At 39.4% G+C, this 15,942-nt stretch overlaps 2 protein-coding genes across 3 annotated transcripts; one reads left to right on the top strand and one right to left on the bottom strand.

Moving 5' to 3' along the window:
* On the top strand, window positions 1-4,440 carry LOC125221655 (type IV inositol polyphosphate 5-phosphatase 3-like). 2 transcript variants are annotated; one of them, XM_048123840.1, is made up of 12 exons: window positions 1-85; window positions 219-324; window positions 395-460; window positions 564-635; window positions 900-972; window positions 1,069-1,173; window positions 1,325-2,168; window positions 2,393-2,577; window positions 2,732-2,840; window positions 3,099-3,241; window positions 3,335-3,569; window positions 3,679-4,440. In XM_048123840.1, the coding sequence occupies exons 1-12, from the start codon at window positions 44-46 to the stop codon at window positions 3,691-3,693; spliced, it is 1,995 nt and encodes a 664-aa protein (XP_047979797.1). In that variant the 5' UTR covers window positions 1-43; the 3' UTR covers window positions 3,694-4,440. The 2 variants fall into 2 exon arrangements, with proteins under 2 accessions (XP_047979797.1, XP_047979796.1); XM_048123839.1 differs by lacking the exon at window positions 1-85 and having other exon boundaries at window positions 112-324.
* LOC125221656 (DEAD-box ATP-dependent RNA helicase 39-like) lies at window positions 4,044-7,580 on the bottom strand. Its single transcript, XM_048123841.1, has 9 exons — window positions 7,019-7,580; window positions 6,693-6,788; window positions 6,411-6,599; window positions 6,174-6,314; window positions 5,677-5,817; window positions 5,443-5,585; window positions 5,077-5,206; window positions 4,947-4,995; window positions 4,044-4,710 (listed from the first exon to the last, which is right to left on the bottom strand). Exons 1-9 carry the CDS (start codon window positions 7,496-7,498, stop codon window positions 4,238-4,240), a joined length of 1,842 nt encoding a protein of 613 aa, XP_047979798.1. The 5' UTR covers window positions 7,499-7,580; the 3' UTR covers window positions 4,044-4,237.
* Between the last annotated feature and the right edge of the window lie 8,362 nt (window positions 7,581-15,942).

Raw genomic sequence — 15,942 nt, forward strand, 5'->3', positions numbered from 1 at the left:
CTTCTCTCCTGCCGATATTAGTGACGTATACATTTAGTATATCATGAAGCTACACAAGATGCGAAGCCACCGCCAGCACCAGCAGGCAACGCAAACAATTCTGTTTTTAACACACATACACATACACATACACATACACATGCGGCTGCGTGTGTGTGCAAATGATTTTTATGGATAGGATTTGCTGCAACATTGTGTTTGTGTTTGTGTTTTTGCAGCTGTCGTGGCGCCGCACGGTGCTTCGCAAGTGGCTCAACATACCCTCCAGTAACTCCGATTTCTCCGCTGACAGCGACTTCAGCTCCGACTCCGATTCCGAACAAGGTCCTTTTTCAATCCTCCTTCCCCTCTATTTCATGCTTTTTAATTCATCAACTCATTTTTATTTCCTCAGATTTTTCTGAGAAGGCCTCCAGGTTCAAAAATGAAAAGCTTGATCATGTTAACTTTGATGCTAAAGGTAAAGCTGCTCACAGATCTTTTCATTCTCAGGCATCACTTACCATAATAGGACTACTAATCTCTTCTATCAATTTCTCATTTTTCCCCCTTTTTATCCACAGAGTTTTATGATAGGCCCAAAGACTCCAGGTTCAAGAATGAATTAGCTCAACAACTCAACATTGATACTAATGGTATGCTATTTCTTAAATATATATACTTGTATTTTCCAGTTAGTGTTTGTAAGGTATATTTGGCTGAAATTTGGGATAATTTTCTTCTTGAAGCCATACTACTGTTTCCCCTTAGCACTATATATTTGTATATAAATATAATGGTAACAACATAATAGCAAAATAAGCTTAATGGAATCCATTCAAATTCTCGCTTAAAAATTACTGCCATCGAATATGATGTCTAGTTTTTAGTGAGTTATGATATGTGTCTTCTGCCAACAGAGGCTCTTCCTAGGTTAAGACGGCGCAATTCAGAGACAGTCAGAGCTCAGTACATTAAATCCAAGGAAATCAGGTAATATTACTCTTGCACTTTCATGATTTATTGCTAACAACATACCCAAGTACTACGTTTAATTACCAAATACCTATAAGATCTTTATTCTACAAGGATATGTGCCGCCACCTGGAACGTTGGAGGACTTGCTCCAGACGATGACCTCGATCTCGATGGTTGGCTAGACATTGCTGAGCCTGCTGATATATACGTGATCGGGTAAGTTTAGTAGCATATAGCCAGGTCCTTGCTCTTATCTTTAGCTGTGAAGTTAAGTAATGCATTTTTATGATTGTTATTGCATTTTGCTTCATGAAACCTTATGTGGACTTAAAGCCTTTTGATGTTTAACTTCTGCACTCATCTATAGCTTTCAGGAGATTATCCCGTTGAATGCTGGTAACATATTTGGAGCTGAAGATACCCTCCCTGTCCAAAAATGGGAAAACATCATTCGTAGAACTCTCAACCGAGTTTCACCAATGACTAGGTTCAAGAGCTATAGTGGTCCTCCTAGTCCATCGACGTTTCAGCCAACCGAGGATGCCATAAATATAGAAGACGAAGTTGCACTTGAATCAGACAGTGATATCGAGGAAGGATTCTACCCAGTGAATGAGGATACGTCTGGTTTTTATGATGGGGGAACTGATTTTGTTTTTGATGATTCCTCTTTCCCCGAGGACTCTGCTCACTTCGACAGGGCACTGGAAAAAGAGTTGCTGCAGTCGTCTTCCTCCAGAAGATTAGACAGATCGCAGTGCTTAAAGATCGATGATAATGAGGAAAACATCAAAGAGTCTAAAATTCAGTACACTAAGATATTATCCAAAACACTTAGTGGTACAGAAAAGATAGGCTTAAGCTGGCCGGAGCCACCACTTGATCTTTTAGGTCAGCATATTTTGGAGAAGCCTAATTCCTTCGGTTCTGCTAAATCCTTCAAGACTCTGAAATCTCTCCAGACAAACAGCTCTTTCAAATCTAGTTCAACAAATGAAAGTACAATGAAGTCCGACTTGAAAGCACTAGCATCAATCGACCTTGACTCCCTGATAAACCGGAAAAGAAGGCCGGCCTATGTTAGAATAGTGAGCAAGCAAATGGTTGGACTTTTTATTACAGTATGGGTGCGGAGGAGCTTGCGAAGATATATACAAAATGTGAACGTGTCTGCTGTTGGTGTTGGTGCCATGGGCTATATTGGCAACAAGGTTCTCTCTCTTCCAAACTTCCAAGCATTAGCATAATTTTACAGTAGAAAAAAGCAAAAAGGAATTGTCTGCACATTTGACAATAGTAGATATCACTTCTTTTTTTCATTACAGTTTGAGTTATATGGATTTTTAATGTTGACTTCTTATAACTTAGGTTATGCTCGGATCGTTTTTTTTTTTTTATCTAAGCTTTAGTTTAACTCTCTCCTTCTATCTGTCAGGGAGCGGTATCAGTTAGTATGTCGGTACATCAGACAGTCTTATGTTTCGTTTGTACTCATCTAACAGCAGGAGAAAAGGAAGTAGATGCAGTCAAGAGAAATGCTGATGTGCATGAGATTCATAGACGGAGCCGTTTCAACTTTTGTTCTGCTATGGGGCTTCCTTATAGGATTTATGACCATGAGTAAGCATATGTTCCGATCATTATATCTTATTCTCGTTTTCACCAGTTTCTACTGTGGAAAAATCCATAGTTAAACTACAGTGTTTTTAGTTTTGTGTGTGGGGGGGGGGTGTGTTTCTTTAAATGACATGAGGCAACCGTTGTTTTGTTGCAGGAGAATTATCTGGCTTGGTGACCTTAACTATCGAATCAACTTGCCTTATGATCAAACAAGAGAGCTGATATCCAAGAAGGACTGGCCCAAGTTACTTGAGCAGGACCAGGTCCGTAACAGTTGACAGTTCATTAGAAATGAGTCACATGAAACATTGTTTGGTTTGTCTTTGTTAATCTATATAGTTTATAGCATGAATCTCGAGGCATCGTGTACGTAATATAGCGACAGTGAACATGATGCAAGTTCAGAAATTTATAGAAACACCGAAGAGGCAAAATCTGAATACTGATTTGAACATATAAACTCAAATTGTATCCAGTTTCGTTGATACACCTAAGAAGCTGATTCTTTTATTCTTCTGCAGCTGGTGAGAGAGCTCAAGAAAGGCCGAGCATTTGATGGGTGGTCGGAAGGTTCTCTGAGCTTCGCTCCAACGTACAAATACGAGTTAAATTCCAACACTTACATCGGTGAGGACCCAAAAGCTGGTAGAAGAACACCTGCATGGTATGAATTTTCTCTTTTTTTTGTTCTCTCTTTCTTAAACTTTTATTCTTGTTTTTATAGAAGCTATAGCAGTCTCTTGCATGTACTGTGCAGGTGTGATCGCATTCTATCCTTTGGGAAGGGAATGAGGTTGGTCGACTACAGAAGATCCGAGATCAAATTATCTGACCACCGCCCAGTGACAGCCACGTACATGGTGGAAGTCGAAGTATTTTCTCAGAAGAAGTTGCAACGAGCACTCACTTTCACTGATGCCGAAGTTAAAGAAGAGGATATTGTAACGGATGTGGGAGTTAATACTGAATTTAACCTGCCAATGCTAGAAGAGGTCAGTGGTTGATTACTCAAGTGAAGATGGTTTGTAATCTTGATATTGCAGCATTATGCGACATTTTGGAATTGCCGGTCTATACATTCCTTTTGGTTTATATATGCAGGACGCTTCATATTAGGAGCGCTGAAACCATGGTTGAAGACGCTACAAGTGACCCTTGATCGGGTGATGTTCGTCTTTTGCTACGATTTTTTGTTGCTGTGTATGGAGGGGGGTCGGGGTCGGATATGGCTTCCGCAGGGGCCTGTGTATGTTGAGTACCAACATTACTACTACTAGTATATAATGTATGTGTATGTCTTGTCTAAGAATTCTATATGTATATATAAATAACGTGTTGAAGATATCAAAATATGACGGTAAAAGCTTTTTTACCAAAAAATTGATATGGCTATGGAAACTGAGAAGTGCCAAGAGACTGGAAGCTGGCACCTTGTTCTTGAAAATCAATAATCTAATTCTAAAAAATTTATCTCAAGGGCAATGTTCCATTATCCTAAGGGCTTGACTGTGTATTTATACATATCGCCTTTCCACAGAAAAGTGGACGATACACTGTTTGAGTGAAAATAAACCTAACCTACGAAACAAATTGAAAGGAAACTTGTAATACATCAAGATAAAAGTACCATACTCTTCCTTTGATAGAGCTAGATTAGATATCAAGCAGCCTTCACACTGCTCCGGCCTCTGAATCCAACAACGTTTAGTTTTGACTGAGATCCAGCCCCTCCTTTGTTTCTTCCCCCTGAATGCTTCCTCCCACCAGAAGACGTACCTCTTGAGTTGCCAGATCCCGAAGAATTTGACGTTTTGACAACCTTAACCACCTTCTTCTTAGGCTTGGAAATCATGGGAGCTTTTGTAGATTTAGAAAAAGAGCTTTTCTTGGCGACTGTTGCTTTTCCGCGAGCATCGGATGGTTTTGTTGAGGTGGCTTGAGCCTTCCTTTTTAAGCTGGAGGTCATTTCCCTTTTCTCATTTTGTCCCTTCTGCTGATTTATGTGTGATCTGGCAAGATCCCTTTTGATTCTATCAACGGATAGGGATTCCAAGCTCTCGTTTTTCATTATTGCTTCCTCAATGCGGGTGGCCAAAATCAAATTCTTTCTAGCGATCAAACTTGTCACCTTCCCTATCAACACAAAGACGCCGGTAAGGGTCTAACCAAAGTTGCACGCAAAGGAATGCAAGAAAGATATAGCAAATCAAGAGCAATGGATATATTTAGCCGATGAGCATGTAAGACCAGTTTACATAAGGCTAAGTTTCTGAAGTGATAAGGAGTATCACCATATTGAAACAAGAGCTCCAGTACATAACAGCAAAATTTTTAAGTTTGAACATTGTAAAGCCTTATAAAGTACTCACCTTTTGCCCCCATACGAGCAGTTCGTCCAGTACGATGGAGATAATCGATCTAAAAGGTAAAAAAAACAAGAAGAATTAGATTATGGAAACACTGCACTAACATGGACAGCAAGAGACTCTCTTGGCTTACAGAATTCGAGGGAAAATCAAACATAATAACATGGTCGACATCCAAGTCCAAACCCCTAGCAGCCAGATCTGTACAGACTAAAGTGGGGCAATCTCCATCATTGCTCTTAAACTTTTCCAGATTCTCAACCCTGCATTAGTTGCATAGAACACGACAGGTGAAATTGTGAAAAGAAGTTAAAATCTAACAAGCCAATGTCCAAAGCAGAAGCTCTCTGAAACAGATAACAAAAAGAGAATTTCTTGTAGACATGAGCAGCTGTAAGTTTACACTTCCACATCATCTGTCCATTTGTCAGTGTGATCATGAGCAGCCAGTAGAAAGGGACAGGCACAGACCAATAATGATAATAACATCTCATTTTACCTTTGTTCAGCAGGAACCTCTCCATGGTAATTGACCGTAGAGATTTGGTTTTCAGATAAAAAGTGATCCACAGCTCGACTGGAGCTCAATGTATTGCAGAAAACCATCACTCTGTTTCCTTTTGCTAAACTTGGCTCTAGAACCTGTGATGTGATCCCATGACCACATTAACTAAATTGAAATAATTGAGAATAGTTGTGCATATCATCTTAAAGCGTGAAGAAAGTACTACACCTGTAATAAGGCTTCCAGTTTATTCTCGGAACCTGAGAGTTTGACGAAATCATGACGAGCAGAAGCAATCTTCTTATGGAGTGAAGAGGTACGTAGATGAGCAATTCCCTGGAATTCCTCATCAACCAGCTTTTGCACTGCCTTCATAAATTAAACGTTTTGTTAATTATCCAGGAACAGTGAAGAAGAATTATGGGGAAGTACAAGAAACATCAGCTGAAGCCTGAAGGGCCTGAAAGCATCATGGTGATATCAGGAACACTAAGGGTTTTAACTTATTTTCTCTACAAAATAGAATTCTTTTAGAAGTGATAGTTTGCAATATCATGACAAAAAATTACCAAGGTTACTAAAGATGCAGTAAAAAAAAGAAAGGTACCAGTTCAATTACATTGAGAAGGAAGACCAAAACTAAAAGGACTTTGAAAATTTGGAGAATTAAAGTTCATATCTGGATTAGGTTTTGCATTTGTTTGTCACAAGCCTACTTAGCATACCGTTGTCATTGTTGCAGTTACTAATACTGTTTGAAAACCTAGACCATCCAGCTTAGATGCACGACTCCTCAGTGGAGCAAGAAATTTTCGGATGTCAGGGCCAAATCCACGATCAAACATGGTGTCAGCTTCATCCAACACCTATAAAGAGATTGAAACCTTCAACAAGCTGAGGATATAAAAGAATTGGCCATAAAGTTGTTTATAAGAAAATTAGTGAGATATCAGGCTAATTACCACATATCTGATGTCCCCATAAACCAAATTTCCTTCCTCTATATGTTGCAAAACCCGGCCAGGGGTCCCCACAACCATGTCAATGGGGCTGTTCAAGGAATCTTCTTGAGGCTTTAAACGCCCACCACCACTTACCATGGTTGATCTGAATCGTGCATGGTGGCTAATGGACTTGGAAACACGGAACACCTAGACGTGCATTTGAGCGTCATTGATCGAACAATGTGGTTGTATCTTCAAGCCACTAAAGGGATAAACAGACCACGAAACAAGACAACCAACCTGCTCACACAGCTCCCTCGTTGGGCACAGAACAACAGCCCGTGGGCGTCTGGGCTTCATCAGCATACCGTGCAAATCCTCATCCCTTCTCAGCAACTAGAGTTTTAACACGAAGCAAAGGTGTTTCAGTACAAAACTTCAAGACTTTCACAGTAAATTAGTCATCTTCAAGTGTATCATAAAGGCATAAATTAGCATTATACACACATCATTACATCCAGATGTCACAGGCAGCCCACAATCTAGGCATAAATGAGCAACGATAATCTTGTGAAGAAACATACAATTTGAAACAATGGCCAACAAAAATCAAAGGATGATTAAACCTGAACAAGAGGGAGAAGGTAAGCCAGAGTCTTGCCAGAACCAGTATGAGACCCCAAAACCACGCTCTTCCCATGGAGGACAGCCGGAATCCCAATACGCTGAATCTCTGTAGGGTCCGTAATCCCCATTTCCCCCAATGCCCCCATCACTTCCTCGCTCAAACCCAGCTCCTGAAAAGTCGACGCCGTCTCCGGCGCAGCGCCCTTCTTCCTCCTCGAACCCTCAATTTCGGCACCAGCATGCCTCAATTTAGGAGGCTGGGGGGATTCCTTGAGGTGGCGCTGCCTGAGTCTTTCAAGGAGAATGGAATGCTTCAAGGGCTGCAGTGATTCGGCCTCTTCAACGGCGGCGGTGCAAAGGGAGCGGAATTTGTGGAGAGGAGGGCGGTGAACGTGTAATGGAAGGGAGAAGCGAAAGTGGCGGTGTAAAAAGAGGCATCTTGGTAGAGATGTGGAGAGAGCTTTTGCTGTTATGGCCATTTCTGGTTGCAAAGATCAAAGCTTTTGAGTTTATGGGGTTTTACTGCTCATGGGTTTAGCCTTTAGGGATGAGATGAGAAACGTAGTCCTACTACTTTGCAACAATTGGATGTCGTTATGTCACACCCTAATTTTTAATATTTAAAATAAATATCTACTAATTTTTTTGGAGAAATTAACTGGAGTGTTAGATACTTAGATTGATAATTGGAAAAGGTAGCTATCTTTACCCGCCAGATTATGTGGTCAGTTTTTTTCTTTTTTTGGGTATGTTTGGTAGGCATTCACATATCAATGTTGGTATACACTATAAATAAGAGATTTGAATCACATGAGTTACACCAAACTCAAATCCATTTTTAAGTTTGGGTCCCACCAAAAAGTAATTTTACTCCAATCATTTACTCTAAACTCAAACTCAAAAGAATATTCCATATTTATATTCTTTTTATACCTTTTTCAATTATACCTACATGTTTACTTAAATTACATATTAGTCCCACAATATTTTATCAATAATTTATGTAACTTAAATAATTATACAAATTTTTTTTATTAATATATTTATATATTAAATATACTTTATATTAAAAAAAATTACACTACTTTTAAAATTAAATACATTAAACTTGCAATAATAAAATTCAAATATAAATTGAAACTCATTTAAATATATCGCAATTACATAAAACATATCACGATAAACATAAAAAATAGCTAAAATTCAAGACTCGAAATTTGTGTATTGTTCCCACAAATGATCAACTAGCGCATTTTGAAGTTCCAGATGAGCACTTTTATTTCTTATTGCGTCATATCGGGTCATATACTCTTGAAATAATAACAAGATTTTTTTAGCAATATTCGTTCCTATTTAGTAAATTTATTAGTTATTATTTGTAAAAAAATATAATTTATTATAATATGGTCAGCTTGATAATTTTTATTTAATTATTTTTATTAGAAAAATATATGTAAATTCCGTGAACAAATTGTGTCTAAATTATGTTGCTGATAGTTTGAATCAACTATCAAGTACTAGTACTAGTACACAAATTGACAGTATACAAATTGGCCGCCGGCTGATTCAACTATCAAATTAATAATAAGGACTATTATGCAATATTTAAAGTTTTTTTTGCGGTAGATACTCAATTTTGGTGTTCACTTCAAATTTGGTGTTGTTTGATTAAAAAACCCAAAAATGGGTATGGGTGGAGTATGGTTGGAGCACATTTTTACACCAAAAATGGGATTTGGTGTATGGTTGGAGGTAGGGGTGGGTCGATACGATATATCGTATTGAAAACGTTGTATCGTGTTTCGTATCGAAAATATCGATATGAAAGAATTTCATATCGTTATCGTATCGAAAGTTTCGATATATCAAATTTCGATATATCGAACTTTCGATATGGATAATATCAATATCGTTATCATTTCGATATTTCGATATATCGTAAGATCGATACGGTATATCGAAATATCGTTATCGCATCGAATACCTATATATCGAAAAATATAATTTCAAAACTGAAAAAATAACACAAAAATTAATAAAACTTCAATACAATAAAATAAATAGTTTTCTTATTAGGGTTCATATATATATTTTCAAAATATATGAATGAATTAAATGGATTTATATATATTTATAATTTTAAACTTCAATATGTTCAATATGTTTCGATATATTCGATATAAAACGATATATCGCGATATAAGGAAATTCATATCGTTATCGTATCGGAAACTTACGATACGATACCGTATCGTATCGAAAATTACGATATATCAAAAATTTAATAATTTTTCGATATTTTTCAATACGATACGAGCGATATATCATTTTTCGGTATTTTTCCCCTGCCCTAGTTGGAGGTGGTCTAAATAAGATAGCAATGTTGGTATACACTATACACCAATACTATAAATCTTTGTGAATTTCAAGTGCACTGCAAGGATGTCATAGATTCTATTACAACGGTTGCAACCACCAGCTACACGACGTATACAATCTGGGGTGTGTCGGAATATGTTCTTGAGAGGAAAGCATTTGGGTTTCGAGCAGGGGTTGTAATTGGTTGGTAGATAATAAAAAAAAACACTTTATATGCTTTATTTTGTATTCTTCATTTCATCTTTGTGTAGTTTCGTGGAGTAGTTTTCTATCAGTTGCAGGCAAGATGGTTCTTCTTGATATGTAATTAACTAATTATGATTGAATTCATCGGTAGAAGTTTCACTGCTTATAGATTGACTAGATTTATTATATTTTTTTTTGTCCCTTTTTGCTTTGGATTCCCTCATAGTATGTCATAAAAATGAAGTTCAAATTTTCCAATTATATATAGAGGATTGGTCATTACTATCAAGTGCTCTGGAGGTCCAATGTTTCTATTATTTGTCATTTGAAAAAGTTATTGAAACTGCCCATAAGAATTTGATCTTGATGCCATGGGTATCCATCGAGGGATGAGAAAAAGAGGAGACGAGAGATTCAATTTTATGATTATATAATGATACAAAGACTCATAATTATAGATAAATAAATGATTTGCTAAGCGCCAAGTGGTGAGCAACAAATGAGCGTGTTTACTTTTTCTCTTCTTCTTTCACTTTCTCGCTCTTCTTTTCTTCGTTTCCCCTTCATTCTTTGCCAAAATCAATTTTACCATCTTCGCTATTCCATTCTTTCAATTCCTAAATTCACAATCACAGACTTCTCGCCCAATTTTTAATTTTTTTTTTTATCATAGTCAAAACTCAAAAGCTCCATAAAAAATGGATGAAAATCAGTGTTGAGAATGTCTTTAATAATGAATGAAATCAAGTGCAGGACAATAAGAAGAGAATGAAATATCCCCGATTCGATAGATGAAGTTGCAATTTAATTTCTTGGGACTCTTAATCCCAATAAATAATTTTTCCCAAAAAGGTGAATTAAGTATAATTAATTAGACCAAGAATCAACATAATCCTTGTTCGAGTTTCTTTTTTTGTTGTGATGCACAATTTGCTTTTTTTTAGTCAATCTGCAAAGTTGGATTTAATGTGTGGGGATAAAGACATGAACTTTGATTCTGCAAATATCTGCAATGATGTTTTGGAGTTCACATAGTTGTGGCCAGAGGGCTCAGCCCTTCGCGCCTTTTGCCTCACTGCCTTGTATCATATTGCCAAGAACATGAAGAATGTGTCGCTCTTGAGGACTGAGGAGCCAACTGAGGACCCACAGGCTGACACATTCATACACAATGCATGCAGTCTGTCTTGACAAAGAGTTGTATATGAGTGTATCAATATGATGTTTGCGTGGTGAAATTATTGTGTTGGGAAGAGTTCTAAGGCAAATCAGAGCAGCTGGATTATACATAGATTCTTGGTGGTGCTTTGTTATAAGAAAAGAAATGTTTTAGGGTGTCTCCGGTGTGGCCCCTCCCACTCGCCCTTCCCATGTCACGTCAGCACTAGCCCCTCCCATTCCATTGCCACATCACTAGCCCTTCCCACTAGCCATTCCCACAATTAAATTAATTCACAATTAAAATTTAAATTTACGGAAATAAAATTTGACACGAATACGAACGGGAAATACGAAAATTACATTAAAAAACAAAATTACATAATTAAAAAAAATTACATAATTTAAAAAAAAAACATAGTTTAAAAATAAAATTACATAATCCCCTCGGCTTTCACTCCTCCTCCTCGTCCTCGTCCCCGTCGCCCGTGCCGCTGCCACCTCCGACGTCCCCGCCCCCGATCTCGATGCCATCATCATCAATGGGTGGCATCCCTAAATCGCGCCGACATCGGTCGACCATCTCCTTGCACAGCCTTCTCAAGACTGGATCGTGCGTGTTATACCACTTCAAAGTGATCTGCATCAGGGTCTTCGTTTGCTGCGCGCGGGCGAGGCTGTCGTCCTCTTCTCCTCCTGGGACCTCCGGATTCGACCTCTCGCGAGGACCCGCTGCCGCTGCCGCTTCCCCTCGCCATCCGCCGTGCAGCCTTCGTTGCTCCATCGGGCGACGACGACGGCGAGAGTCTCGTTCGCGTGGTACGGTCACCCCGGCTTCGGAGCTCGTGCGAACCAAGACTGCTGGCCAGTACTCACCGGAAGAGTTGATCTTCGTCCGCTTCCAGCCCCGATTCGACACCAATCGCAAACTTTTGCGAATCCTTGACCACGAGAAAGGCCTCCCACTGGTCAAACTCTTTGATCCCCAAGTCTTTGCTGGGGTACTGGGCTAAGGATTGTCTCCGCACATCATCCTCAGACATGCCGCTGCTTACCATGCGCATGTTGTTTTGGTAGATTGCGGCAAAACGACTGAGCTTAGGCCTCAACCGGAGCCACTGTTTCCGGCATATCTCGGGGATGCGAGGCTTCGCCCCAGGCGGTTTGTTGGCGCAGTAGGCGGCACCGATGCGATGCCACATTCGGTCAACATACTGGTTCGCTCCGATGTAGGGATCCTCTACAACACCGATCCATGCCTTCGCAAGCGCGGCATTTTCCCACACGGTCCAGATCGTCCTCCTCTCAGTCTCATCCACACCCTCCTCCTCTCCCATCCCCGTGTGTGAGGAAGAGCTCGGGACTTTGCCCTTGCCCCTACCCCCGCTCCTGGCCGTGGCCTTGCTTTTTCTCCTGCCCCTTGCAGGCCCCGCCTCCTGGGGGAGTCTCACGGATCGGCGATAGCCCCAGATCCTCAAAAGAGAAAGTCTCGATGCCGGCGTACCGAGTCTCCGGAACAGAAGAAGGGGAGTCATCGGCCAACAAATCTATATATGGCCGATAGACAGATTCCCTAGGCGTCCTCGGGCTCCTGTGCTGCATCGACCCACTCACCGACATATTTGGCGGCGTACCGCCCATCCCCACTGCCCCGGGCACCATCCCTCCCACCCTCGCCATATTTGGCGGCATACCGCCCATCCCCGCAGTCCTACCCATCCCCGACATATTTGCCGGCATACCCGCTGCCCCCGGCATCATCTGACCCATTCGACTCATCCAAGTGTACATATTGTAGAACATTTGGGGAGTCATCGTCGGCATACCGCCCATCCCCGCCATCTGGGGATTCATCCCCGCAAAATTTCCCTCCGATCCGATGGGAATCGAGGGTGTGTTCCCTTCGCTCGTGGTGGGGGAGTTTCTATTGTACTTCATTGTAGTAGAAATGAAATTTGTAGAGAGAGAGAGAAACTTGTCAACACAAGTGGTGTGAATGAAATAAAGTTGGGGGAGCCCTATTTATAGAGTTTATTATTTAAAAAAAAAAAAAATTTTAAAATGTCGGACGTCCGACCGGAACGTCCGACCTTCGCCACAGTGGCGGACGTCCGGTCGGACGTCGACGGGAGGGGCGAGGCCTTCGCAGGGGCACTCGGGACGGGCGTGGGCGCCCTTCCCACTCCCTACGGCGTCCGTCCGGTCGGACGTCACCGACGGGCGAGTGGGAAGGGGCACCGTTGGAGACACCTAGTACTATCAATTATCATAGTGTTAGTTGAATCAAATAACATACTGTATTAAAATATTTGCTTTTCTTTTTTTCATATAATGAGGTTGCAATTACTATCTGCTTCGATTCTAAATTTCATTCCAAAGAACAAGGTATACTAAATTTCATCTTAGCATAATGATAATTTGTATGCTGTCAGCTGCTTCAGCCTTGGGTGGAATTAACTGCAAAAAATGCGGTAACAAGAAAATGAAATTCAAAAGGACTCATTTTAATATTACTCCAGAACCAATGCTAAGTGCAATATAACATGCTACAGAAAGATTGCAACAATCTAATTGACTATAGCAAACCAAAAAGAATCATGTCCTTGATTTGCCTTGCACTACTATCTATCCAAATTCTCCATAAATTTGCAGACTTTTGTTTCTGCTAATTTGCCTTGCACCATCTGATTCCGGAATAAATGAAATCGTCAATAATATTGAGATCTTGATTAAGCACAGCCTCCCACCACTCTTTCAATAATTCAAGTCACAATTATATTTGCATTATCAAAGATCGTTGATTGAAAATCAACAGCTAATGTTCGTATCTCCACACTGGACAAGACATATTTTGGCTGCTTCTACTTCTTTGGGGAAAAATTATTAATTGGGATTAAGAGTCCCAAGAAATTAAATTGCGACTTCATCTATCGAATCGGGGATATTTCATTCTCTTCTTATTGTTCTGCGCTTGATTTCCTTCATTAAAGACAATCTCACCACTGATTTTCATCCCTTTTTTATGGAGCTTTTGAGTTTTGACTATGATAAAAAAAAATTAAGAATTGGGCGAGAAGTCTGTGAATTTAGGAATTGAAAGAATGGAGTAGAGAGCAAACGAAGATAGTAAAATTGATTTTGGCAAAGAATGGAGGGGAAACGAAGAAAAGAAGAGCGAGAAAAGTGAAGGGAGAGAAAAAAAATTTTTGAATTCTTTTTTATTTTTCTCACTAGTAGATGTTTCTCTGAATTATTTTTATTGTCTACTATTCTGTTGAAATTTGGGTATAAATACATTATTTTTAATATGAGTGTAACAAACACATAATGGTCAAGTCGAGATTTCTAATAGAGAGATAAAGAGCATCCTTGAGAAAACAATGGATCCAACGAGAAGAGACTGGAGCAAGAGGTCGAAGATGCTTTATGGGCCTACCGACAGTGTTCAAAACGTCTATCAGGATGTCACCATATCGGCTAGTGTTTGGAAAAATATGTCACCTACCGCTTAGGTCGAGCATAAGACCTACCGACATTAAGGAGATGAACATGAAACCGGAAAATTGTGAGGAAGAGAGAAAGCTCCAATTGCAAGAGTTAGAAGAACAGAGGCGGAATCCTATGATGCAGCAATATGGTAGTACAAAGAAAAGCCCAAGTTATGGCACCATAAAAATTTGAGGAATAAGGAGTTGCAAATAGGACGGGTTCTTTTCCCAAAATAGGTTAAAACGTCCCGGGCAAACTAAATCGAAATGGAAAAATTTATACCATCATCGTCAAGAGCAAATGGAGTGGAAAGGCGGCAAAAACGTTTTAATTTATAATTTAATCGAACAAATAAATCACATAATAGTCGATCTATTTACAAAAAATCTATTCAGAATTTCCAGTATCATGCTCATAACTTGAATTAATCATGCTTTAAGTATTTTAAAACTAAAATAGCTTTTCCAGAATAGAAATAATCCCTTATTAATTCTAAAGTTTTATTGGCGCTACCTTCTCCCAGGTTTTAATTTTTAAACCACGATCTTTTGCCCCAAACCGTCCCAATATCGTTTTGGGGTCTTAAATACGGACTTAAAAAAAGAAGAAAAAATTCTACTCCTAAAAGGGGGGAAAAACGAAACACCGGGGGGAGGCAAAAATTTTAGGAAAAAAATAAATATAGGGCGCGAGAGTCCGTTTGATAAGCCCTAAGGGGGCTCGACAAGGTTTTATTATTAAGGGCTGGAGTTTTATTACTCTATGAATAATAAATGTTTTTTGCTAAGTCTATCAATTAAAAGAGAATTAATTAATCCTGGAATTAAACAATTAATTGACATTTATATCTTAACCCCAGAAATAAATAATAAAAAAGGGGAAACCGAATTGTAATTTCGGATTAGATTTGGGGGAGTTCAATATTATTCTATGGGTTTTTCGTAATATTCCCAAAATTTGTTTAAAACCGGTTCAATTTAATTAGTAAAAAGCTAAGGGGGGGCCTATCCAAAACCTTCCAAAGATCCCCCCCTTTTGGGGCCCAAAAAACTTAATATAAAAGAGAAAAAGGAGAAAAAATACGATTATTTTTTGAAAATCATGCCACTCCCAAAATTGAAGGAACGGTTTTTCTATTATTCTCCTGAAATTTTTTCTCATCCCGGGGAATTTTTCTTTTCTTTATTTAAGTCCTAGTATTCCGGTGAGATCCCCACCCCGAAAAGATACCAACCGAGGAAATTCCCGGCTAAAACCCCATCTCATTGGGAAAAGAAAGGATACTTTGGGGAATAAAATCGAACCCTTTTAAAACCAGAAAACATGTTTAGGATTTTTTTTTTTTAAAAGTAATTTTTTCTTCCCAGCATGCAATTATCGTTTAACATGTGAATTTATTAATCGATAATCGGTCAAATAGATCCATCGATTTATTTGTTTTTAAAACTTTCCCCAAACCCAAGGTCCGAGAGGGGGAGGTTTGTCCGTGTAGGTCACACGTCTAACAGTCCGAGGGTTCATAGACTTTTGGGGGTAAAAACTGAAAATTGCCGAAAAGGGGGCTTGGGGTTGCCCTTCAAAAACCCCAACCCATATACTATAACTTAGCACAAAATAAAGGATCGATCCCCCGAGGAAGGGGTGTTACCCGGGGTTTGAGGGTGTTTTGGAAAAGGGGTTCCGCCACCCTTTTTTGGGGGCGAGAACTTAA

This window comes from Salvia hispanica, chromosome 4 (genome assembly GCF_023119035.1).
Source record: "Salvia hispanica cultivar TCC Black 2014 chromosome 4, UniMelb_Shisp_WGS_1.0, whole genome shotgun sequence".
Taxonomy (NCBI): domain Eukaryota; kingdom Viridiplantae; phylum Streptophyta; class Magnoliopsida; order Lamiales; family Lamiaceae; genus Salvia; species Salvia hispanica.

Excerpts from the sequence above, each read along its gene's own strand:
- LOC125221656 (XM_048123841.1), bottom strand. The coding sequence starts at position 7,498 with ATGGCCATAACAGCAAAAGCTCTCTCCACATCTCTACCAAGATGCCTC. Across the intron at positions 6,315-6,410 it reads ATGGGGACATCAGATATGTG|GTGTTGGATGAAGCTGACAC; the intron begins GTAATTAGCCTG and ends ATCTCTTTATAG. Across the intron at positions 4,996-5,076 it reads TTGATTTTCCCTCGAATTCT|ATCGATTATCTCCATCGTAC; the intron begins GTAAGCCAAGAG and ends TTTACCTTTTAG.
- LOC125221655 (XM_048123839.1), top strand. The coding sequence starts at position 162 with ATGATTTTTATGGATAGGATTTGCTGCAACATTGTGTTTGTGTTTGTG. Across the intron at positions 2,169-2,392 it reads TGGGCTATATTGGCAACAAG|GGAGCGGTATCAGTTAGTAT; the intron begins GTTCTCTCTCTT and ends TCTATCTGTCAG. Across the intron at positions 2,841-3,098 it reads AGTTACTTGAGCAGGACCAG|CTGGTGAGAGAGCTCAAGAA; the intron begins GTCCGTAACAGT and ends ATTCTTCTGCAG.